We start from the raw sequence: 22,496 nt of genomic DNA on the forward strand, positions 1-22,496 counted from the left end.
CTCCACAGCGCCACCTGCTGGTTAGAGCCGCGTATTACAGTTGAGAGCTCTAGAGGGAGCGAGCGAGTGAACAGTGGAGTGTTTACTGTAAGTGGGGGGGGGTACTTGTACGACGCACTCAGAGCTTTGTCAGCAGCTCGTTTAATGATCACCACTTGCATAATTTATGGTGACGCCAACGGTGGCAGGAGCCTCGGCTGTTCGCGGCGTTGTCTCGCGAGAGTTTGCCTACTACCGACATGGAGAGACGCGAGCTGAGCGGAGTTGAGTTTCCATTACTGTGAGAGGAAAGCATCGTCTCTCGGAGGAAACGGTGGCCGTGCTTCCAGAGAGAGTTTGTTTGTTCAAGGGATCCGGTGTCTTCATCTCAGCGCACGAGTGCGGGGATTATAATCTCACATTGTGCTTTGATGCGCGATCTCCGTCTCTGTGCGCCCGGGGGATCGGGAGGCTCCGTGACAGACTCCGAAGAATAAGTCGACTGCATGCGTGAGATTAGATCGGAGATCAAAAAGCATTTCAGCAGCTCTTCTTTATTTTCGCCGCTGTTCAAATATCACCGTAAAATGTGCAGGAGCATCATCCGGGGCTCGTCGTAATCCTCGAACCCCCGAGCGGCGACCCGCACCCCCCCGCGGGCTGGAGAGGAGCCGCCGGAGATCGTCCGCCGGAGATCGTCCGCCGGAGATCGTCCACCGGAGATCGTCCGCCGGAGATCGTCCACCGGAGATCGTCCGCCGGAGATCGTCCGCCGGACGATCGACAAATGAGGAATTTCCCTTCGCGCGTCGCCGCGGGGGTCCGAGCGAGATGCGGAGACAAGTAGTGGAGCGAGCCGACCCCAGCAGCATCACCGCGGCGGGGCGCGGGACGAGCGTCTAGGTCACTCGGCTTCTAGATGTCCCGTCGCCCTTCGAAGGAAGGAGAGACATGGATAAACTCACCGTGATATCGGGATGCCTCTTCCTCGCCGCGGACATCTTCGCCATCGCCAGCATCGTCAACCCGGACTGGATCAACACCGGGGAATCAGCTGGTAGGTGGTTGTTGTTGTTGTTGTTGTTGTTGTTGTTGTTGACGACCCTTTGGTCCACTCTGCCTTTCAACTTGTTCATCTGAATCGAGAGGAGGACGTCACGTGTTATCTAACAAATATCATTGTTGATTTCTGGAATGTCAAGCAGAAGTTTCTTAGACTCAGTTTGTGTCAAGCAGACGTCAGAGAGTGTCAGGGCACTGACCGCCCCCTTCTGGTTTGTGACCCCTTCAAATGTGGCAGGGTCATCACAGGGTTTTTTTTTGTGAGCAGTGATTTTTTTTCCCCTTCACAGCTTGTTTTCACAAGAAAAAGAATAAAGAAATGAGAGAATATTAAAGACATTTCCCCAACATGTTTTTTTTTTTATATTCAGCTCCAACAAAGGTCAAGGAAATGTAAAGTCTCAATGTTTAGATAAAAAGGCCACATATTTTATGTTGCCCTGGTCCTCTGCTCTCTGCCTTGTATCTATAACACATTCATCTGTCCATACACTCTCAGGGTTGTCTCTCCACCTGTCCGTTGTTGTCACATACCCGACACAGCAGATTTGGGAATGAGTTGACAGATTTCTTTTGTGAAGCTCGTTTCCCCTCATTCTGCCTGTTCCACCGAGCTACAGGTGATCTGGGCTGATAGTTGGAGGCGTTTGATTGCATCTCTCATCCTTTGCTGTCGTGTCCTGAACCCCTCAAATCAGGTTTCTGATTCAAAATAACTCTTTACTTTTCGGACACCCTTTGCCAGGATCCTTACTTTTGACTTAAAGAGCTGTGGACACAATGAGAGAAACTGAGCCCTGGACCCGTTGTGTGTAGATCAGCAGGTGTGTGTGTGTGCGGCAGCCGCGTCATCCGGGGTTTCTCTCCAGGAGGCTACACATCCATTTTCATATACAGTCTATGTACACAACCTTTTGCCACATATGCAGTAGTTTTCTCCAGCCCCATGTAAACTGACCCTGGTGTTCCCCGTCAACTGTTAACAAATCATAATTAAGGTCAAATTTGTGAATATAGGTCATTCTTTTTTTTTTTTACAACACAACAAGTTTTTTGTTTGTTGTTGCTGCATAGTTCAGTTAGTAACCATGCACCTAATCTTTTCTTCTTCTACTTCTACTTCTCTATCATCATAATCCAACAATGGACTGAAGTTCACAACAGCGCACACTCTGAGGGTTTTTATCGACCTGCCTCTCCTCTTAATAAACAATAGTGTGAAATTACTGTACTCGCTGCACTAAAAGCCTTTTGTGTCTGTTTAATTAGCCGAATGGTAATTGCCTGTAGGCAGGAAGTGTTGTGGGCGAACAAAGACGTGTGACTTCTAATTAGGCCTCCTGAGAGAGAAACGCTTTCCACCTGGAAAATTCAGACCTAGCAGACACGAGCAACGTGTTTTATTTTGGCTACGAGTGTTTAGCGTTTACGTGGGTTGATTCAGTCTCTTCAGGCTGCACGTAGCCTGAATCAGATGTGAGAGGGAGAAAACCTGTAAACTTATGACATTAAGCCAAAGTTCACTTAAATAATCAGTGTACACATTGATTATTTCTTGCCACCTAGCACAAGGTCAGTATGTACTGTTTACAGTACCCGGGGGATCGAAATTAACACTTCCATATTAAATATGTATTGTTTTTGCAGTTTCATGTTTGGGCCTAATGCTGCCATAGCTCTCATGCACAGTCATTCCTATGTCTGGCTTAAGCCGCTTTCCGTAATGGCATGAAAAGCAACAGCACATTACTGTTGGAGTCCAGTATGATTGCTCAATTTACATTGTCCCCCACCCTGTGGTATGAAAGGATGTGTTGACAGGGAACAGGATATCCTGTGTATAGGGGAGTAGGTCATCCTGCAGGAGGATGTGGTTGGGGCCTGTGTTTCCATTAGTCTGGTCCTGGTAGCATCACCCTGCACTATCGGGAAGGAAATGATGCTTTTTCATGCCAATATTAAATATTAAAAGGGTAATTTTTGGTTTCATGGCATGTGGGAGTCAAGAGGAGAAATATGATGGCGATGATGGGGAATATTTTCTGGAAAGTAATAAGGTACTTGACTAGTGGAATAAAGTTTTTTTGTATTTGTGTCCCAGGTATATGCCTTTTTACACATTATGTAGTTATATTTAAAACATTTAAATGTAATTTGAGGTGTTAATTTAAAATGTGTGGTGGTCAAATTGGTCTGAATACATTTCTGGGAAAAGCAAGAAAAAGAAGGGGGACAAAAGAATAAATGAAGGTGTGGGAGGATTTAATTTAGCCTTTCCTGGATTATTTCTCGTTGCCGGGTGGATTCCTGTGCAGTAAATCCAGATGGGGAGTCGAGCAGCTGCTGTTTCTTACTTAAATATCTAATTTAGCCGCTTTGTTTGAAGGATCCTACAAAAACGTTTTTTTTCTTCTTCAAATTGACCTAACCTCCTCCCTATCTGCCTCCATCCAGGCTCTCTGACGGTGGGCCTGGTCCGGCAGTGCCAGACCATCCACGGTCGAGACCGGACGTGCATCCCGCCGCAGCTGCCGCCCGAGTGGATCACCACGCTCTTCTTCATCATACTGGGCATCATCTCCCTCACCGTCACCTGCGGCCTGCTGGTGATGTCACACTGGCACCGAGAGGCCACCCGATACGCCCGATGGATCGCCTTCACGGCGAGTACGTGTTCATCGTCACCTTTCCTCCTGTTCCATTATAACCGGCGCTCTTCTGTTCTCTCACCCACAAACGTGCAGCAGAGGCGGGATTTGATTCAATAGTCCAACAGTTTCCAATTTGAATGCACCTCCACGTCCATGCAGTATCCATTCCACACTATATGTGGATTTTTTCTCCTCCTCATATGATGCTCAAGGATAAAGTAGAGAGCAGTCTCTTAAACATCAGCTGCATTAGAGGACACTTTTAGCTGTGGAGCCCCCCCCCCCCACCAAGGTCAGAAAATAAAAGCATCTCAAGGCAAAACTGCTCGTTATAGTTTATAATGTGCCTGCGAAAGTAGGATGCGTCTTAAGAATCTCTCGTGAATGAAGTCGGGGCTTACCTTGACATCAGAATTCTTCATTTCTTTTCCCCGAAGGCTCTGGGTCGGCTACTAACGAGCGTTTTGACAAAGTGACTGCAGACGCGCTCTAATTGATGGGTCTGTTTCTATCTTTAGAGAGAGGAGGCAGAATTGGTCCGTATTAGAGAGCGCTGGAGCAGGAGCCGGTTTCACACGGCGCTATTTGTGGGAGAACAGCCTGTTCTCATGAATAGAGAGTCAATACTCCTTTTTAGTTCCACAAACATTTTAAAATGCGAATGCTTCGTCAAAACTCCGTAAAGTTCCCCAGGTTTAGTGGAAACCGGGGAAAACAAATATTTAATGTAGAAACAAGGGATAAGCTGTTCAGAACAGAGGCTCTCAGCCAGGTCAGACGAACTGAAGTACCCCTTCGTCGACCCATTACTTTTAAACATTTCAACTGCTAACATATAACTTTCCGTTCCCTTCAGTGATTTCATCATTTACAGTATGATAGTTATTTCACCATGAATCCATTACTGTGAAATGACTGTTTGTGCCCTGGTTGGTAGTCACTGCTCCTCAGGGTATGTTAATGCTCCTCTCTCTCTCTCTCTCTCTCTCTCTCTATCACAGTGGTCCTGTTCTGTATGGCTGCCCTCATATTCCCAATAGGCTTCTACATCAACGAGGTGGGAGGGCAGCCATATAAGTTGCCCAACAACACGGTGGTGGGCTCCTCCTACGTGCTCTTCGTTCTGTCCATATTCTTCACCATCGTGGGTCTGCTGTTTGCTGGGAAGGTGTGCTTGCCTGGCTGACATACCCTCTTCAGCATTTTTTTGTTGTTGTGAGAAACACCACCACTGGTGGTAGAACTGACTTCTCCGTGGCAGTGCTGGAAGTATCGGTCAAGTACAACAAGACTGAGGAGCACCTGATGTGTGTGCAGGCGTTTTTTCTTTTTAAACTTCTGGATGATTTGTCACTATGCTCGTACCTCGATCCGAAATCGGTGCGATCCGCTCGCTCTGAGAGTGAGCAGGCGCAGAAATGGCCCCTCGTCTTCGTCCGTCCTCGACAGTGAGAGTGAAGCGGTGAACAGACAGGAGCACAGAAATAAACAGGATTAAGATGGATTAAAACATCAGGACTGTAACAGGAGCCCCGTGGTTTTATCCATCATCATAAGAATTAATGACAGCTGACAAAGAGGCCTTTCTTCTTCTCATCCCAACAACTGATATGCACATATTGAGACTGATGAGTCAGGCCTCGTACGGGCCACGGCGCCAAATATCGGCCAGTCCCCTCCTATGATGAAGGTTCCTCCCTGACCACAGCCACATGGAACAATCTGTAATATATATATACAAGAAAGTTTCATTTTCTTGGAACATTTTATTTATTTGTGTAAGTGTTCAGGTCCATCTTTTTGTAAAGGTCTATTTCATTATAAAGTCCAATGCGTCCCAGGGTTTCCCTGCCATTATGGTGTGTGGTGGATCACCTTGCCTTAAAGAGCTGTTAACCTTAAAATGTATTTTGTTCGAGTTTTAGTTTTAGTGTCCTGGGATCAAATCTAAAAATTCTGCACGTGAGACCAGAACATAAAATCGACCATCAGTGCCATGTGTCTAAATGATTGGTGTTGGTCAACTTTCAAAAACCAACGTCCACAGGTCTCTCTGTTACTATCTTTAGTGATTAAGTGAATGTACTCTTCACCTTTTCGAGCATTTCCTGTTGTTTAAACACTGTATCAAGGAATGACTGAATCGATGACCAGTTTGTTTTATACAGTTGGGACGTCTGTGCCTACTTCATGTCTGTATAGATGAACTGACAAGCCAGTCTGTGTCATTTTCCAGAAGCACTGCGGTGTTCGTGAATGAGCATGGAAGATCTCATCTCATTAAAAATGACTCACTGGACCACCGACTGTCTCTGTTTGCTTTACCAATATATTTGTCTCGGAAGATCACAATGTTGTTAGTTTTTAATAACCTTAGATTTAGTGTCATAACGACATGTATTCACAACGAATAAATAAGACAGGAATGAGATTTGGGAATATGAAATATCAGCGATACAAAGTAGAGAATCTAAGCGATATAATTGCAAAATATGAGCAGTATCTAACTTCAAATGGAGCAACTCTTTCTGTATTTTTGATTTTCTCACATCTCATCAGATCGACTCAGCATGTGCACGAGTGACGACTGAAGGTTTTTTTTGGATGAGTGGTTCTTTAGCAAATTGACGGACAGAGATCTCTCCATCTATTAACTACTATAAACTGCCCCTGCTGTTACCATGGTAACATTGGTTTTCTGTTCAATTGAGACACAGCCTCAGTGTCACTGGTGATGTCATGAGCGGTTACGCACCAGAACGACACCAGCAAGGTGCAAGGATACAATTAACAATAGAAATAAAATGCAGCTAATAAGGGTGAAAGTTCGCAGATCAGAGTGGCATCGATCCCACAAGGATTGGGAGATTTTTCCGTATTTTTTCCTGTAGCTAGAAAAACAAACAAGGTATAAAACAAAGAACAGAGTTTTTATAAGCAAATGATCACTGAATTTGAAGACGTCAGGCTCTGGCCTGATCATGGTATAAGAACATGCTGGATGCCCAAATTAGGATTAAGATTAAAGCTCATGAACTGTCAAACACAATCTGTATGAGTGTTGCAAGTAATTTCATACCAACGTAACCAGTCAACTGCATAAACAAAGACCCGAGATAAAACACTGCACAATGATATATACAAACTGTTTAACTTTCACACTAAACATTCAAAACAAACATCAAATCAATCTGCCTGATTAAAAATACAGACAATTTGCATGTGCAATGCTGTGACAATAAAAACATGTATGTACATATTACATAACATGAAATGATCTTTAGTCTGTTTGGTTTGGCACAGATTAAATTCCGACAGTTTAACAATCAGCCTGTGGATACGAGAAGCCACTTCAGGTCTCACCACAAGAGGGCGCAACTTGTCAAGTGACACTCAGAGCACACCAACTCACTTCACTCATTGTAAACCACCAGAACATCAACTTTCTGTCTGAAGTAGATTGAAGAATATTCGAATGTGAAACACGAAACACTCTTTTAACACGAAACACTCTTTTAAACTAATTTAAATCCTAATCAGCCCTCTGCATGTCGTGAAAGTCTTAATACTGTCCGCCGAGTGTTTGTTATCTCGTTCTAAGGCAGAGCCACGTGTGGCAGGAACATACCTGGTCGTTTTATTCCTCCCACATTCATACACAGTTCAGTATAGCTCAATGCCCTTCCTGGCTGTGTTGGATCCACAGTCGAGGCTCGTGTCAGGCCAGGAGGGCCTGCTGTGCTGCGCCTTGGCCATCTGTGCAGCTCCGAGCAGCAGCGCACCGGTGAGGAGCTCCAGGCCGTAGGAGAGCCAGGCCATACCCAGGGACCAGCCGAAAGAGGTGTGAACGTGGGCCAGGCCTTCGGGCCCCACCAGCCTCTCCGTCTCTGCCAGGGCCTTGTATGAGTAGATGATGTAGAGGCTCACGCCACACAAGGTCAGCAGACCTGGAGACACAAAAAAAACCTTGTATGTTTTGAAATGGGATCATTGTTTCGCTTGAGATTAAGACATCATGCCGCATTTTATTTACTCTAAAAATTTCTGTTCTTCATTTTCTAAGCTGGCGCTTTTTCACATTCAAAATCTTCATCCAAGTGACTTCCTCAGGATGTAAGATGCGAAATGGAGTGCAGTCAGTTTCCTGTTGTACAACTCAACCAACAATCCAGCTCATTAATTAAAATAGCAATAACATCAAGCCATTAGCTAACCAAACATCGCTTATTGTGATGCACAGGAAGTACGTTGACGCATGTGTTGTGCTGTTACACAACATCCAAGTCAACAGAGACTAGACTGAGACACTCATCCACACGGTCTTCACAACTTTCGTAGCGTTGCTATTGGAAACCATTTAAATTTGTCAGCTCGCAATTGGTTTTAAGGGGATGCAAGTGGAGCACAGAGGCAACGCAGGGTGGGACTAATAATCATTTTTATTACGATTACACCCCAAGGTGCTACGAGTTTGGAGAATGATGAGGAAGCTGCAGAGAAGCGGAGAAAGACGAGTGACGGAGGGAAAAGAAAGGAAATATACTGTATATGAAGCATTACAACTGAAACAAATACCTGATTAATTCAGCTTTGAAAAACTGACGAATTCAGTGCTGCCAGCTCCTTGCATGTGAACATTTGCTTGTTTTCCTTTAATAGTATTAGTTTTGGATTTTTATTCAGGCAGTCACGCAAACAAGCAAGACGGCAGCTTGGGATTTGGTCTTTTCAGACAGGTTAGCGCCGTGGCTGAATGGATGGAAATGTTGATCAGATGGTCGATCCAGTATTTTTGCTGTAGAACGAAATATGTATAACGATTATTTTGGATGGATTGCCATGAAATCTGGTAGATTTTATTGAACAAAAAGCTTTGATGGTCCCCTGACTTTTCATTTAGCACCATAACTGTCAAAGTGTTAATTGGTCCAGTTTGGTTTCTGACTAAATACCTGTAAACCTAATGAAACGCAGCCTTAGTTGTTCTTAGTGCTTTTTTTTCTTCTTCTTTCGGGCAGTGGAATATAGACAAGAGCAGTGATACTTGTAATCATAACAGTAATACATGCAACCCAATATTAATGAAATCACATAATATAAATCTGACTCGTATTCAACAAGCACTTTGTAGATGTTCTCATCTCAGCGGAAACCCCCCACAGAATGTGAGTTACTCTGAAAATGAAGCCCACAGTGGAGCAGCCCTGCAGGGAGCCGAGACAAATACACACTGGGCTGTTTAATGGTTGGAACATTACGACGAATTCAGAACAACTAACAGCAAACTCAAATTAGTTTTATGTTTGTATGTTTCCTTCGCAATCAAACTTTGTCTTGCATTAAGGCCTGATCTCACCCTCAACCTCTGACTGCAGCTGTTAACACACAATTTCCAGTTTGTACCTGACCGAGGGTGCGCCCTGAAAATGCTCACGCGTTAAATCTCAACAAATACTTGCTTCAGAGTGTGACCTAATTAAAAAGAAAGCAGTGCCTGGCTCGGAGGGAGGGTGGGCTAAAGTCAGGTGGTCAACAAGATGACTCCAATCTAATTCAAGCGTTTATTCGATTCCACACATCACCATGTGCTGCTTGTTAAAGGAAGACTATTAAGAGTCTTTTTGGCTAAGTGTTTATCACAAAGGTCGTCTTCATGGGGGTCATACGGTTTTGGCTGGAGAACATCCCTAGAGATCCAGAGGGGAAGAGCTCTGTCAGATGCACTGCGTTCTTACATGGACAAATAAATTAATTTCTGTAAATATCCAGGTTAATACGATAGTGTTGACTTGGTTAGCCGTAATCGAATCTCCCAATGACTCACATTTACATGATTTTTTTCAAGATAGTCACATCATTATCATGGGGGGTGTGTCGGAGCATAATTTCCTTAAATCTTTTTGCAAAATAATCTAGCCACCAGCCACAGGTCTCTCGAATCTGATTCAGTTTAATTTGTGATTCAAGATTCAAAACACAGGTTAGGGTTAGGCACTAAAAAAAAGAAAAAAGAAAAGAAAAAAAAATGCTTTGTAAATACTAGGTCTAATTTGAAACTATTAATCCAGTTCTGTTAATAACGTTCTGCTTGTTCTGATCATGACAGAGCACTTGGATCAAATAATCAGGTTAAGGCCAAGTGCTGTCTTAATCTTGTTAGGCACAGTTTCTTTTTTTTGTTGTTGGTGCAAGTTAGCAACGTTTGCTGTCAGCTCTTTTGAATTTGTGGCGTCTTAATGGATGCTGGTTTCCTCAGCTGCGGCCCACACATCTTTTCAATGTAAACTGCTCTGCAGGATAAGTGCTATGACAGGAACACGTCCATTTAAATAATGACACATAGTAAGAAGCTACATCATTTTTAAGTTTTACCGTGTGAATTCGTAAAATATTCATGTTAGTTGGACATTTATTCAAAATACAGTCTTAAAGTCAGTCATAAAGGTTATAAAATCAATCAGTGCAGCAAAAGGGTTATACAAACTTAAAGATACAGTATTAAAGTCATAGTTTTAAACATATTTATTAGGGTTCCTTCACTGTTCTGTTGCAAAAAAAGCAGTGATTCCACACGTTGTCATGAAAAATTAATAGAAGTATTTGTTGGATTTGAGAACGTTTGTTTCTAAAGTTGTTTTTTTTTGTATACTCACACACGTTGGACATGGTGTACTGCAGAGGACATGAATTGTATCCAATTTAGCCATGTTGTGACATGCTTATATTTCTACACATCTTCTAAAAAGACACACAGTATGTCCCTTATGAAGCTGTCCAGCTTTTTTTTGAGGGCTTAACAAGTGTTACCCTCAATTTTTTCCAGAGAAAGAATGTGAAATTAGAGGAACTTATTACACCCATTAGGCAGATGGAAATTTTGGTTGCAGTTGTTCCCAAAGCAATGTTGCTTCACTGTGGTGCCTCCCCGCAGACAAATAGGAGCTCTCACAACCCATCTGATAGTGCATCTCTGACGAAACACAAGCAAAACGGTCACACAGCCACACACGCGTGCGCCTGCCTGTTCATGCAAACTGAACCAATATGGCCAATTCAGTCAGTCTGAGGTTAATAACTATAACCGAGGTCAATCTCGGCCCTGCACACAAAGTGCTCCCATCTGCTCACATACTGTAGCCTCACTGACATACCGCCTCCAACAGCTGCTCCACCGATGAAGGTGGTGAACCGGGACTTACTGCTGATGAAGAAGTAGAAGGCCGAGCTGGTGAGGAGCACGGGGCTCCGAGCCAGGGAGCTGACCAAGCCGCAGATCCCACCTAACAGCAGAAGGACCAGGCTGAGGGGAAGCATCACCACTATTGCACTGTGCATGTCTGCACAAACACATACACACACACACACACACACACACACGTAGTATGGTTATTTCTATCTTGACAATGAGAGCAGCAGTGTGTTTTGATGTGTTGATGGAGTGTTCCATCGGAGCCGGAGGAGGGAGACTCACCCAGCATGTGCAGCTCAGCCTCAGAGTATCTGGAGCGGTCCGCTTTGAAAGAGTCAATGGCGCCCGCGTTCATCTTCCCACCTGCGGTTGACAATTAAAACGGAAAAAAAATCAACTATTGCAGATTCCCCTCCGTCACTGATTGGATTATGGGTGAGAAACAAAAAGAAAAGTAAAGCTCAAACGTGAAATAAAGTTATGGAAAAACTATAGCGCCCAACCTTCGTTTATGCTCCACAGTCCCGAGTGGGAGCTCATGTCCTCAAGGTCGCTCGTGTTCGTGGGATTCATCTCGATGATGTACCAATACTCGGTTCCGAGGGAAGTGGCCAAAAAAGCGAAGCTGAGGAAACCACAGACGCCGGCCACGATCACCAGAGAGCCGACGGACACCCTCATCCTGGACCGGCGCGCAACGGGGATGGATCTACTGCAGCCGCGTGTTCCTCCACTCATCCAGCCCTTTTACGCGCTCATTGAGGGGTGTGAAATAATAAGAGTCATTTGAAGAAAAAAACAACAAACACATATAAACCCATCGCGTGTTCGTCTGTGCCAAAAATCCCCGTTTGGGTTCTTCAACAGTTCCCCTCTGCAGGCGGTGGGTAGGATGTACAGAGCAGGAGATGGAGATTGTTACACTCGACTGAGTGAATCGTGGCTCGGAGAGGAACGAGGACCAGATGAGTCTGAATGAACAGCAGCCCCTGGCTGGGAGGGACTTGGACTTGCAGGGGGAGACGCGCACGTTTACGCAACAAATGGAATATATGGGAACTAAGTCAGGTCGTATGCTCATCCCACATGTCCGCTTTGTCTCCATCATTACTCTGTGCAGCTTTGATACAACTTCCTGTTCATTACAAATCAAACATTTACGGGGCCACACGTGTATTCTCTTGACTCCAACTCCCCCATCCAGTATATTTGTATTGGTTTGATTAAACAGGCAACGACTTAATTAGGAATTTTACTATAACTTCAACTAAGTGATAGTGTTTAAAACTGGAAACAGTCTAGACATGTGCACAAAATTATTGTTCATAACAATATCAAGTCCCATATAATGAATTTATTTGGGAAAAGACAAGCCACACCCAGGCTTCAACAAAGCACACCATGGTAAACAATTTCTTGGTTAAAATGTCAATTAAAATAAATTTAAGTATATATGAATTGGTGTCAGGGTGTGGGCACTGACCTTTACTGTTAGCAGCATGACCTCTGGATCTGCTGTTTTAGTTCTTCTACACTAGATCTGGGTAAAAACACCAACATAATCCCTTTCTCCTCCATATCATAGATGATGCGAAGGTCGATCATTGTTGGACAGCTGACACCTTTCATTATGACATACACATCTACCTATTCTGCTTACATTAACACGGCCTCTTGTCTTTGCTCCCATCGTTGAAATGTGTCTGTGCCTTCCCTCCTCTTCGATAGCAGCCAAAGAATCTGTCCCTTGGCAACCCCGAGGAGGAAAAGGCAGGAGCGAGATCCTGGTGGACGTGGAGGCTTCGGGCTCCAGATCTACACTGACGGCGTTGACAGACCACAACAGGTGATCTAGTTCTTCAGGGAGTAAACTGAATGATGAGACGGTCAGCACGAGACCTGGTCCTGCAGTTAAGGGAACTCTGAACCAACACATTTACTGATAACTGTCTTATATTTTATCTTATCCTGGAGACGTAACAGGTTTTCTCTAAACAGTAATTTACACCAGTACATATTATACAGTGTAAAGCCTAATGATTATCATTTCTAGGTATTGAAATCCAAGACATTCATACATATAACTGATTTCAAAGGAAACCTGCACTCAATTAAGTCAAACACATTTAATTAATTCAGTTGTAAACCGCTCCCACGAAACTAGGTTGAATAAATGGGGAACATACTGGAGATGTAATTACTACGACATGCTTTAGAGCAGCTCTCACCAAACCATCTTAATTAAATGACAGCTTACACAGTGACTATTGTTGGAAAAGTGTTGTGGCCTATTTACGTGTGATAAAGGGTAATGTCTGAAAGTACTCTTGTTGTAATGCAGCCCTCAACCACCTCAGATGATACATTGTGTGTTTTTTTAACCCTTTATCTAATCAACAATAAATAAATTCAAATTAAATGGACATGTTCTTAGCCGGATAATATCATATCTTCAGCACATAATGAGAGTGGGAGCCATACTGTAGGAGAGTTGCTCATTTCAATAATATTTTCGGATTCATCGAGATGTTAAACATTAGTAAATTAAAAGAACAAGTTTAATGAAAAACAGACGTTAAAAGTGACAGATATATTACAGAGACCACACGAAAAACGTTTGAAGGAAACACGGAAAGGAACCAGTCATTCTCTCTCTCACACATTCATCTGCTGCCAGGGTGTCACTCTTCTCCCATGGCAGTCTTGATGATGTCTGCTCTTCTCAGTTTGGATGCCTCTTCAAACTTGGTGATGATGTCGTTGCAGGATTTGTTCTGTGAGTGGAAGAAATGAAAACAGAGATACTCTGTTGGTCTAGCTGTGCAATTACTGCACTTAACAGACAGAAAACCAAAACATAAAGAACAGTGTCAGTTCTATATGACTTAAACAGTCATGGGGCTCTCTGGAGAACGTACGATGATGAACTTGCGCCTCTCCTTCTGTAGTTTGAAAAATTCCTCCACTGTCAGATCTTCAACTTTCTTCTTAAGCGTAATGAAGTGGCAGGATGGCGAATGAGATTTGTGCTCCTTTCTGGAAACAAAAAAGTGACAAGGGTGTTAATTTGGAAACAAATATTTTCTTTCTTTCAGGGACCATGAACAAATTGTGGACAAACATACGGAGAGAATGTACATTGTCCCATGCAAATGGAAGCCATGAATGTCTGCACTCGGAGCATGGACATGGGAAAACACTTTTCAAGTCAGTTGTGCTCGCCAAAGAGAAAACACTAAACATTTTTGTTTAACTACAGTGAAAAATTCACAGTAATTCATACAGTGTCCTTCCAATTAGCATGAATATAAAACTATTCACATAGCTAAAAATAGTTCACATAGTAGATGTTGTATCAGTCTCACACACTCACACACACACACACACACACACACACACACACACACACACACACACACACACACACACACACACACACACAATGTATCACTCAAAGAGGGAAAGTCTTGTGAGTCATGAAAACTTGTGCCAAAGCGGAAAACAAGAAATAGATAAACTTTGAGAGATATTTATCGGTCTCAAAATGTATTTATGTGAATTATTTGGAAAACGTATACACATCTGGTCGGTCGGTGTCAATACACAAAAGAACTGTATATTGGTCATGTGGAGAACACCTTAGCCTTCCCAAAAAAATGTACTTTATGTCCTCTGAAGATTTCTGGAGTCTGAGACAACATCATTGATGTCTTGGAGGTTACAAATTTTCAACACAACGTGAGCATGGAGATTAGAATGCTTGGCTGCATGTGCATATTTGACTGATGTCCACAGTGAAATTGTTATCTTACAGTGGATCGTCCTCCGGCTCCCAGCCCTCCAGCTCTTTGAGGCAGAAGAAACACATGGCGATGTCTGGGCTGTTGTCTGAAGGGGTGTGAATGAAGCCCGCTTTGGCCATCTGGAAAAACAAACATTTGAAAAGAGGAAAAACAGATCAGTCAATCAATCTTGATAATCCTTTGTTGGTCATTTTCCAAGCAAAACGTATATATAAATAAATAAATCTTCTATTTCAAGCTTTTCAATGTGTATAGTTGCCTCTCTTCCCCTGTTTTATTGTAATGTCACATTGAACATGTGGGTGTTTTGATCTGTATACAACCTCCAAAGATGCCACATTCAGCTTTGGGTATTTGGCCCAATTTTCACTATTTTCTGACATTGTCAGGTTAAAGAGTAAAGACTAAGGAAAATAATGATAAGGTGCGTGCAACACAAAAATAATTTCAGTTGTTGGTGCCAGCCTTTTAGAGTTGTCATCGCTGTTCCATGACATTGTTAATGGCACTGGATGGAAGTGTTGTTAGTCAGACAAAACAAGCTAATGAGGGGTGACATGGAAAACTGTGTCAGGCAGTTTTAACCATTTTCTGAAATGTTATAGACTAACTAGTTAATAAAGATACTTGAAAACATAAAAGAGTAATTAGAACAACTCTATTTATATAGAACCAGTGGCATCCGGCCATGTGCCTCATATAGTTATACAGCTATTCCTAAAAGAAATCTGCAGATTTCTAAGTAGCACATTCCTGTAGTTCCCCTTGGGAGAAACAAAAAGAACATACACAGCTACATCACTTCCTTTCGTAGCTGACCTCTGGCTACAGCTGCCTCTACCACATGAGCAACAACAATTAATGTTACATTTGACACAGATACACTATTAAATATTTCACCTCCTAGGCTCACACTGCAAGACTTAATGCTAATCTGACTATCTCACTGTCGGAGCAGTTAAATATGAGATGGCGGGGCATTTCATTTCTCATGCTTCATAGCTAATAGTTGTTGCGTTAGCTAGCAAGTCGCTAGCCGTGTGAAAAGTCAACCGCTTGTTAACGTCCACTCACGTTCTCCGGGGTGCACGTGCAGTCCTCGTCGAAAGGCCAGCTCTCGAATGTTTTCAGTCGGTTCTCGTAAAAGTACATCTTGGTGTCCTCTTCGCTGAGCGCGTCCATCGTGATTTTTGAGTTAACAGTATATGTCCAGACCCGTTCTTCACCACCGACAGTCACGGCGTTCAAATTTCGCCCGACGTCCGCTTGGCTCGTTCTGATTGGCGGTCGCAGACAACGGACGTTACATGACTCTTCTTCGTGGGTGTGCGGACAACATGTAGGTTGCGCAAGTCCGCCATCTAGTGTTCATCACCGAGCGGACCAATATGGTTGCTAAATGTAAAATTTTTTTTTAAAATAAATACAACCAAACTACAAGTAGATATTTATAAGATTGTATTTTAAGGAAGGTTGAAGGTCTTTCCCAAGCCTGTAGTTTGTATTTCTTACGTATTAAATCCACATCCGCCGCCCAACCTGACTAATGTAGTGCTTTACGCTTATTGGTCCTAAACATGATGCGCGCCACTCTGAGCTTCCTGTCCTCTGTCAACAAGTGGCACAGGATTGTTTTGCCCACTAACTTTCAGTCCGCCTGCTCAAAGTAACAACACTGCGCCGCCCTGTCGTCACATGCAGACCCACCGGCCGCTCTCCCTCCGTCCTCTTCCTCGGGGTCGTGGTTATGGAAGGACGCTGTGCCGTTGAGACGTGGGCAGAGTTCGGCTTTCCAGACGCTTCCCGCACGCCGAGGATCACGTGTGCCCGCGGGACAGATGTTTTCATCTGCACTGGCAGCGACGAAGTCTACGTCTTCGATACTCAAGAGAGAAAACTCACGGCAAGTTAACTCTGCAGTTCTGTTGGTAACTTTATACAGACCCACTGGATCAGAGACAGAAATCGCAACACCTCGTTGACTGTGTGCTGTTGTATTGTTGCAGGCCGTCCTGCAGTTCCCCAGTCCCGTGAGTGACCTGGTGGAGAGTCACGACAAACAGCTCCTCTATGTGTCCTGTGGAAGTGGCGTTTACTGTGTCAGCTTTCCGTTTCTGCTGTCCAGGTATGTACCCATCCACATCTACTTTATTCACAACTTTTGTTCGTGTTCATGAATGTCTCACGCACCTTTTGGACCTTTCACCTGTGCAGGGCTCAGAGCTCCCCAGCCGATGCATGCTCCGGTCCGGCTGAGGTGAAGGTCCCCTCTGAATTTCTCGTTGTCGAGCAGGAAAGTGTGTCATCGCTGCTCCTCGTCGGCTCTGTGCTCCTGGTCCTTTCCCAGAGAGACGCGTCCTGGCTGCTGAGTCTGTACAAAACAGCAAAAGAAGCGCAGTGCAGCAGTTACGAGATGCTCAGTTCATTCAGTCTACCACTGGTCTCATCTGGTGACACTGAGGGAACAGGGATGAGAAGGAGGCCTGTGCTCACTTGTGTCCATTCTGGTGAACCAAAATCACAATCTTCCTCCTCCGCCTCTTCATCAACCTTAGCGGACAGTCATTTCCAACTGGACCCTGTCCTTTTCAAACTTCTCTTTGGCATCGAAGCCGCCCTCGCCAAATCGCCGGTTGTCCTTTGTGGCCTGCCAGACGGACGTCTGTGCTTCCTCCCTCTTCGTCTCCCAGGTGCACGGCTTCGAGTCCTGCATAGCCTGGAGGAGCCAGTCGCATTTGTCGGACTGTCCGTTGTCGAGGAAACGTGTCCAGGACATGCAAAGTGTTTGGTGGTGGTGGGTGAACAAGGGAGGGTGGTGCTGATGAAGACTGTCAAAGGAGGGCCAGAGGGAGGGGGCACCACAGCTGGTTTCATTGAGGCGTGTGTAGCTGGGCCTGTGGTGTGTGGCTCTGTGGATAAACACCGTCTGTACTACAGCACTGGTTCAGACCTGTTGGTCCTGGATCTGTCAGTGGGACCGTCTGGGAGAGAGAGCCGGGAAAGGGACGATGACACATCCAGTCCGACAGCTGCTGCGCTCACAAGGCCCAACAGTCTAAATGTGTGTCGAGTCATGGCCTTGGCCGCACCTGCACACAACAATGCAGGTGAGTCAGGCCCGACGTAGGAGTGTTGATTTTTACAAATGTCATTGCTTTTCATTTCTTTACCTCCACTGTCTAAATGTGATCTTTCAGACAGTTTAAAATTGTGATGAGGCAGTTGCAAACTGTAACTGTTTTCATGAGCTTTTCCTTGTAAAGTGTGTTCAATGGAGTCTGCGTCTTTCAAGCTTAAATTCAGCAAATTCACACTATCCTATTCACAGAGGATGATGTGCCTTTGTCAGAGGGAAGAAATTGAAATGTTTTCTGTGACTGATTTGCCATTTCTGTTTTCTACTGTACTTAATGCTCATCGTGCAGTTGGGTAGAATACTGTTCAATAGATTTCTTCTAAAAACAAATTAATTTGGAAATGTGCAAAAGTTGCACACTGTCAAACATGACCCTTTGTGGTAGACAGGTGTATTTTGTTATAAATTGGCATCAGTGTTGTGAAAAATGATTTTTGCTCTTAATCTTCAGTGGCAATTATGTTCTGCCCTGATGTGACTAAGCCTACATGTTTATTGTAAACTGGGCCTTAATCTCTTCGACTGCCTCTACCTGATTTCCTAATATATCCTGTCTTTGTCTAAATGTGTCTTATTGTGGGAAATTGTCAGGAGAAGTCCAGCTGCTGGGGCTGTCGGTCAGAGGGCAGCTCCAGGCGATTGTCTTACCTGTGGTGGAGAGAAGGGATGAAGCGTTATCCAATCAGCCTTCCGCGCAGGTGGGCCGCAGCGTTGGGGATCTCCTGTCTGCTATCGGTGATGTTTGTCAAAGGTACGTGCAGCATGATTCCTTTTTGATTGTTTATATAGCACAACAATGTAAAATGAATCACAATACATACCTCAACCTTTCTGTTGACTTACATGTGGTTTTTATTGCTTTCCTTTAAAGAGTATCCGTGCTGAAAAATGCCATCAAGGACAAAAACCAAATTCTGAGGCACCTGAATCAGGTGCTCAACGTCAGCTTCCTGCTGATAGCCAGTACAAATAGTGAAGAGCATCGTCCCGGGCAGGAGAAGCCAATCCGATGCCGTGCCTTGACCAGGTGGAGCAGACTGCTCCAGAAAGACTCTCTAAACCTGACATGTGTCCTGGATAACTCAAGTCCGTATGTTTTGGAACAGGGCTGGACACTGAGCGTCACTGTGTTTCCTGTGTCCTACTCACCGGGCGCAGGAGAGGAAAGCTCCTCCACAAATTTTTCATTCCCATTCAACTATCTCCATCCGGGGGAAACATTAGAAGTGTCGCTGCCGCTTGCTGCTGCAGGCGACACGTCCTTCCCTATGAGAGTAAGCTGCTCGCTCATCTTCTCACTCTCAAGTCTCCTGAGAGAGGAGGAGACCATACACCTTCCTGGCTTGCAGAGAAGTTGCATCAGTTTGCCCTTGAACACACTGACCGTAGATTGGCTGCACGCCCTGCAGGTGAATAATCCCACAACCCATCCCATCAACAGAAACGCCACATCTCAATCCAACCACTACCCAACAGACACTGTCAAAGCCTTTTTAAGCTCACACCGGACTAGGTGCAGCGGACGAGGAGAGAGTGGTGAAAAAAAGGCTGAGCGAGAGCAGCATTCAGCGAGGATACGAGTGTCATCCGAGCTACTCAGGGATACACTGGTGGACACTTTGGAGCCACAGGGGCCAAAGTTGTCCTCCGAAAATCTCTGCATCTCGCTGCTGGACTGGCTGTTGTCTGAACATCCTGGCGGAGGAAAGATCGGACAGCAGGGAGACAGGATCGCTCTGAGCAGCTCATGTGTCCACGCTCGAGGTCCAAACGGAGACTCTGTCAAACTGAGTGCAAAAGAGGTAAACCATTATCTAATCAACGTGTCCCTGTGTAAAAAAAAAAAAAAAAAAAAGTGTGTCTATGATTTGAATAAAACAGACGAGTGATGCAACATGGCTCCTTTGTGCTCCAGGTACATGTGGGGGAGGAGAGCACGGGGAAGGAGGAGCACCTGAGCGCAGTAGAAGTTCAGTTAGACAGCTCATCCATAGCAACAGTGTGTGGACTGCACCATGCTGTGTTGAGCCGGATACAGGTGAGTACACACGCACACACAGGCACACACACACACACACACACACACACGTTGTCACCATTCCAGCATTTCAGAGAAACGTATGGTGAGTTGTCATGGGCACATTTGAGTGTTTTATTTAACACTTGACGGCACAAAAACAGAAACTCATGTTTACTGATGTAAAAATGTAGAATATATTTTGTGGAGTTTTGTGGTTCTTTTGCGCTCAATTTTCTGCACAATTTTGATTCAAAAGCAAACATGGAACACACGCAGCTTGCAGCATTTGATGGATGCTCTGCTTTGATCTGAACTGGAAAAAAAGGGAGATAAAAAACAGAGTTTGGTGCAAGCTATGGATCGAAGGAGGAACCCTCTGCCGAGAAAAAAGTAACAGATATTTGTTACTGCCGGAAAGCTTTGATGAGCTTACATGAATATGTAATGAAGATAAGCCAGTAATGTGGATGTTGAAATTTCTTTTTTCTTTTTAGCAGACTTATTTTTATTTGGCTAAAATATCTTGCTGCAGTTTGGTTCAGTTTGACAACATGGAGCTTGCACACACACACAGACAACTCAGGTTTTTATGATTATAGCTGTAACATAGGCCCAGACTCTGTTTGACCTCATCTGGCCTGAGAATCCTGTTCTATGTCTGTGCTTTTAGATGAACACGGGGATGATGAGAGTTATTTGAAATCCCTTTCATGTGCTGCGTTTTTTTTTCCTCGACACAGGCTCTGTTGCAGAGTGCTCCTGAGAGGACTGCTTCCACTGTGAGGGTCCAGAGTTTAGGTTTAAGAGAGGCACTTAAGCGGGCCGAGGTAAGACCCTCATGTACCTGTACCAGGTTTTTCATTAGGGTCTGCAACTAATGGTTCTCAATTGATTTCTCCTTTTTTCCCAGTAAGCAGTTACATTAATGAACAGTAAGCCCATAATTTGAAATAGAGAAAATATGACCAGCAACTATTCAGTACATTTTTTTGGGAAACCAGTTAATCCATTGTAACATGCTTTTCAACATGTCAGTGTCCATTATTGTGCTTATATCTAATGTATATTGATACAATTGTCGTCGTCCCCCCCCTTCTCCGCTCATCACAGCGTCTGTCAGAGCAGATCCAGCAAAGCCGGATATCTGGGGCTTTTGGCATGGGCACGTCCACAGGGCAGATGAGCCGGTCTCTTCTCGCCGTTTACAAGGAACTCAGAGAGAACCCTCTCCTTATAATTTAAACGTATTTTTTAACCTACTCAGCTTCCCTTAACCTTGTTCTGTGTTGTGTCATCTGTTCTTTGTAGTCATAATAAATGCAACTCATTTTTTTTCATTTATTTTTTTCTGTTTTTGTGCCACAGCTCTAAAACTCAGATTACTGAGGTTACCATGTTTTGTTGGCCACGTCCTAAATTTCATTTTACAAACTGATGCGTTCAGGTCAAGAAGACTGAAGAGCTCAGGTGGTAAAGCTGAGTGAAGGACCTCTGGTTTACAGTCGCCTGATGTGCCAGACATGTAGGTGTAACAGTGACAACTGGCAGATTGTTGCGTTTGAAAATGAAAGATTAACAAAAAAGGTCTAGTGCATACTCCATAAGAACATGATAACCAATCTTACCACAAACTAATCAACATATAATATTCTTGTTATGTATTTAGGTTTTACAGGCAGCCTAATTGTCTATCAGTAATTCAGGCAGTTGCAGAAACAGGAAGTTCCAAGTGTTTTTCACGAGTCAAAGGTTTCCCCCACACCACCTAATAAATTTGGAGAGACTGAATTGAGATAACAGAAACCTTATTGAACGTTTAAGACAAGACCAGATCAGACAAAGTGATTTAAAATGTGAACCAGAAAGTAGCATGTTGTCCAATAGGTGGCAGTGAGTTGACTTTATGGTCCTTTCAAAGAGACTGAACTGAACTGAACAAACTACGATGAATGAGTAAACAGTGTTTTTGCTGAATCCCTTAATCTTACTAAATACCTTAATGTCCATATTAGACATGCTGACCTGTGGTCATCTACACACCCCTGCTTCCAGAAATGGCTCAATGAAATGATAATAATTATACAGAAGGATATACGCTTCCACAACTCCAATGTACCCAACTAATTTTAAAGTGTTTGAGGACCATTCATCAACCACCATAAATATCAATAATTGTTATTTTATGTAGTGATATAATCCTGTACTCTTTTATTATACTCTTGCAATACCTGACTATGTAACACCGTGTAGATTGCACCAATAACATTATGTACGGCGGCTCATAAAAAGAGAGGACAAAGATTTTTTTTTTCCTTTTGCATTTTGAGAATATGATTGAAATGTAGAGAGTAAAGTTGACATGTGAAGAGTAAAGTTGACTCCTCTAGGTCCATCAAATCCAGTAAGAGGAGCGACTCAGCTGCCAGAGTTCCATCTTTCCAAGGTTGTGTGGTTTTTAATTCAGCTAGTTAGTAATCGGTGCAATATGACTTTAGAGGGCTGAATCAAGGCCTGTGTTGGTGCAGTTATGAAGTCCTTCAGGTCAATCATTTTCATTCTATTAGATTGTGTTGGTGTAACGTTGTAATCAGACGCACACAGTCTAACGGTGTGTTGTTCGGCAAATTGTTCCTCAACCACCATGCTAAAATTGTGC

The 22,496-nt window shown here is 43.9% G+C and overlaps 4 protein-coding genes and 1 long non-coding RNA gene across 5 annotated transcripts; 3 read left to right on the forward strand and 2 right to left on the reverse strand.

The window, feature by feature from the left end:
* Positions 1-125: 125 nt before the first annotated feature.
* On the forward strand, positions 126-5,996 carry LOC118288141 (uncharacterized protein C16orf52 homolog B). Its single transcript, XM_035613973.2, has 3 exons — positions 126-1,036; positions 3,496-3,708; positions 4,694-5,996. Exons 1-3 carry the CDS (start codon positions 931-933, stop codon positions 4,876-4,878), a joined length of 504 nt encoding a protein of 167 aa, XP_035469866.1. The 5' UTR covers positions 126-930; the 3' UTR covers positions 4,879-5,996.
* Positions 5,997-6,123: 127 nt separating this feature from the next.
* Positions 6,124-13,272, reverse strand: tmem235b (transmembrane protein 235b). Its single transcript, XM_035613971.2, has 4 exons — positions 11,385-13,272; positions 11,164-11,244; positions 10,892-11,029; positions 6,124-7,639 (listed from the first exon to the last, which is right to left on the reverse strand). Exons 1-4 carry the CDS (start codon positions 11,617-11,619, stop codon positions 7,356-7,358), a joined length of 738 nt encoding a protein of 245 aa, XP_035469864.1. The 5' UTR covers positions 11,620-13,272; the 3' UTR covers positions 6,124-7,355.
* LOC118288146 lies at positions 11,775-14,088 on the forward strand. Its single transcript, XR_004785805.2, has 3 exons — positions 11,775-11,949; positions 12,613-12,727; positions 13,977-14,088. It is a non-coding gene; the product is annotated as an uncharacterized LOC118288146 (long non-coding RNA).
* On the reverse strand, positions 13,422-15,981 carry birc5a (baculoviral IAP repeat containing 5a). The gene is made up of 4 exons (XM_035613974.2): positions 15,759-15,981; positions 14,694-14,803; positions 13,800-13,917; positions 13,422-13,655 (listed from the first exon to the last, which is right to left on the reverse strand). The coding sequence occupies exons 1-4, from the start codon at positions 15,864-15,866 to the stop codon at positions 13,563-13,565; spliced, it is 429 nt and encodes a 142-aa protein (XP_035469867.1). The 5' UTR covers positions 15,867-15,981; the 3' UTR covers positions 13,422-13,562.
* A 294-nt stretch (positions 15,982-16,275) lies between these two features.
* Positions 16,276-21,181, forward strand: faap100 (FA core complex associated protein 100). The gene is made up of 8 exons (XM_035613955.2): positions 16,276-16,587; positions 16,691-16,809; positions 16,899-17,791; positions 18,412-18,571; positions 18,692-19,622; positions 19,736-19,858; positions 20,581-20,667; positions 20,951-21,181. The coding sequence occupies exons 1-8, from the start codon at positions 16,432-16,434 to the stop codon at positions 21,080-21,082; spliced, it is 2,601 nt and encodes an 866-aa protein (XP_035469848.2). The 5' UTR covers positions 16,276-16,431; the 3' UTR covers positions 21,083-21,181.
* Positions 21,182-22,496: the final 1,315 nt, after the last annotated feature.

This window comes from Scophthalmus maximus, chromosome 16 (assembly GCF_022379125.1).
Source record: "Scophthalmus maximus strain ysfricsl-2021 chromosome 16, ASM2237912v1, whole genome shotgun sequence".
Classification (NCBI taxonomy): Eukaryota; Metazoa; Chordata; class Actinopteri; order Pleuronectiformes; family Scophthalmidae; genus Scophthalmus; species Scophthalmus maximus.

Coding starts and splice junctions, on each gene's coding strand:
- LOC118288141 (XM_035613973.2), top strand. CDS start 931: ATGGATAAACTCACCGTGATATCGGGATGCCTCTTCCTCGCCGCGGAC. Junction 1,037..3,495: donor CAACACCGGGGAATCAGCTG/GTAGGTGGTTGT, acceptor GCCTCCATCCAG/GCTCTCTGACGGTGGGCCTG. Junction 3,709..4,693: donor ATGGATCGCCTTCACGGCGA/GTACGTGTTCAT, acceptor TCTCTATCACAG/TGGTCCTGTTCTGTATGGCT.
- tmem235b (XM_035613971.2), bottom strand. CDS start 11,619: ATGAGTGGAGGAACACGCGGCTGCAGTAGATCCATCCCCGTTGCGCGC. Junction 11,030..11,163: donor GGCTGAGCTGCACATGCTGG/GTGAGTCTCCCT, acceptor GTGTTTGTGCAG/ACATGCACAGTGCAATAGTG. Junction 7,640..10,891: donor CTTCTACTTCTTCATCAGCA/GTAAGTCCCGGT, acceptor TTGTGTCTCCAG/GTCTGCTGACCTTGTGTGGC.
- birc5a (XM_035613974.2), bottom strand. CDS start 15,866: ATGGACGCGCTCAGCGAAGAGGACACCAAGATGTACTTTTACGAGAAC. Junction 13,918..14,693: donor GAGCCGGAGGACGATCCACT/GTAAGATAACAA, acceptor TTTTGTTTCCAG/AAAGGAGCACAAATCTCATT. Junction 13,656..13,799: donor AGAGGCGCAAGTTCATCATC/GTACGTTCTCCA, acceptor TTCCACTCACAG/AACAAATCCTGCAACGACAT.
- faap100 (XM_035613955.2), top strand. CDS start 16,432: ATGGAAGGACGCTGTGCCGTTGAGACGTGGGCAGAGTTCGGCTTTCCA. Junction 16,588..16,690: donor CTCAAGAGAGAAAACTCACG/GCAAGTTAACTC, acceptor GTATTGTTGCAG/GCCGTCCTGCAGTTCCCCAG. Junction 19,859..20,580: donor CTGTGTTGAGCCGGATACAG/GTGAGTACACAC, acceptor TCCTCGACACAG/GCTCTGTTGCAGAGTGCTCC.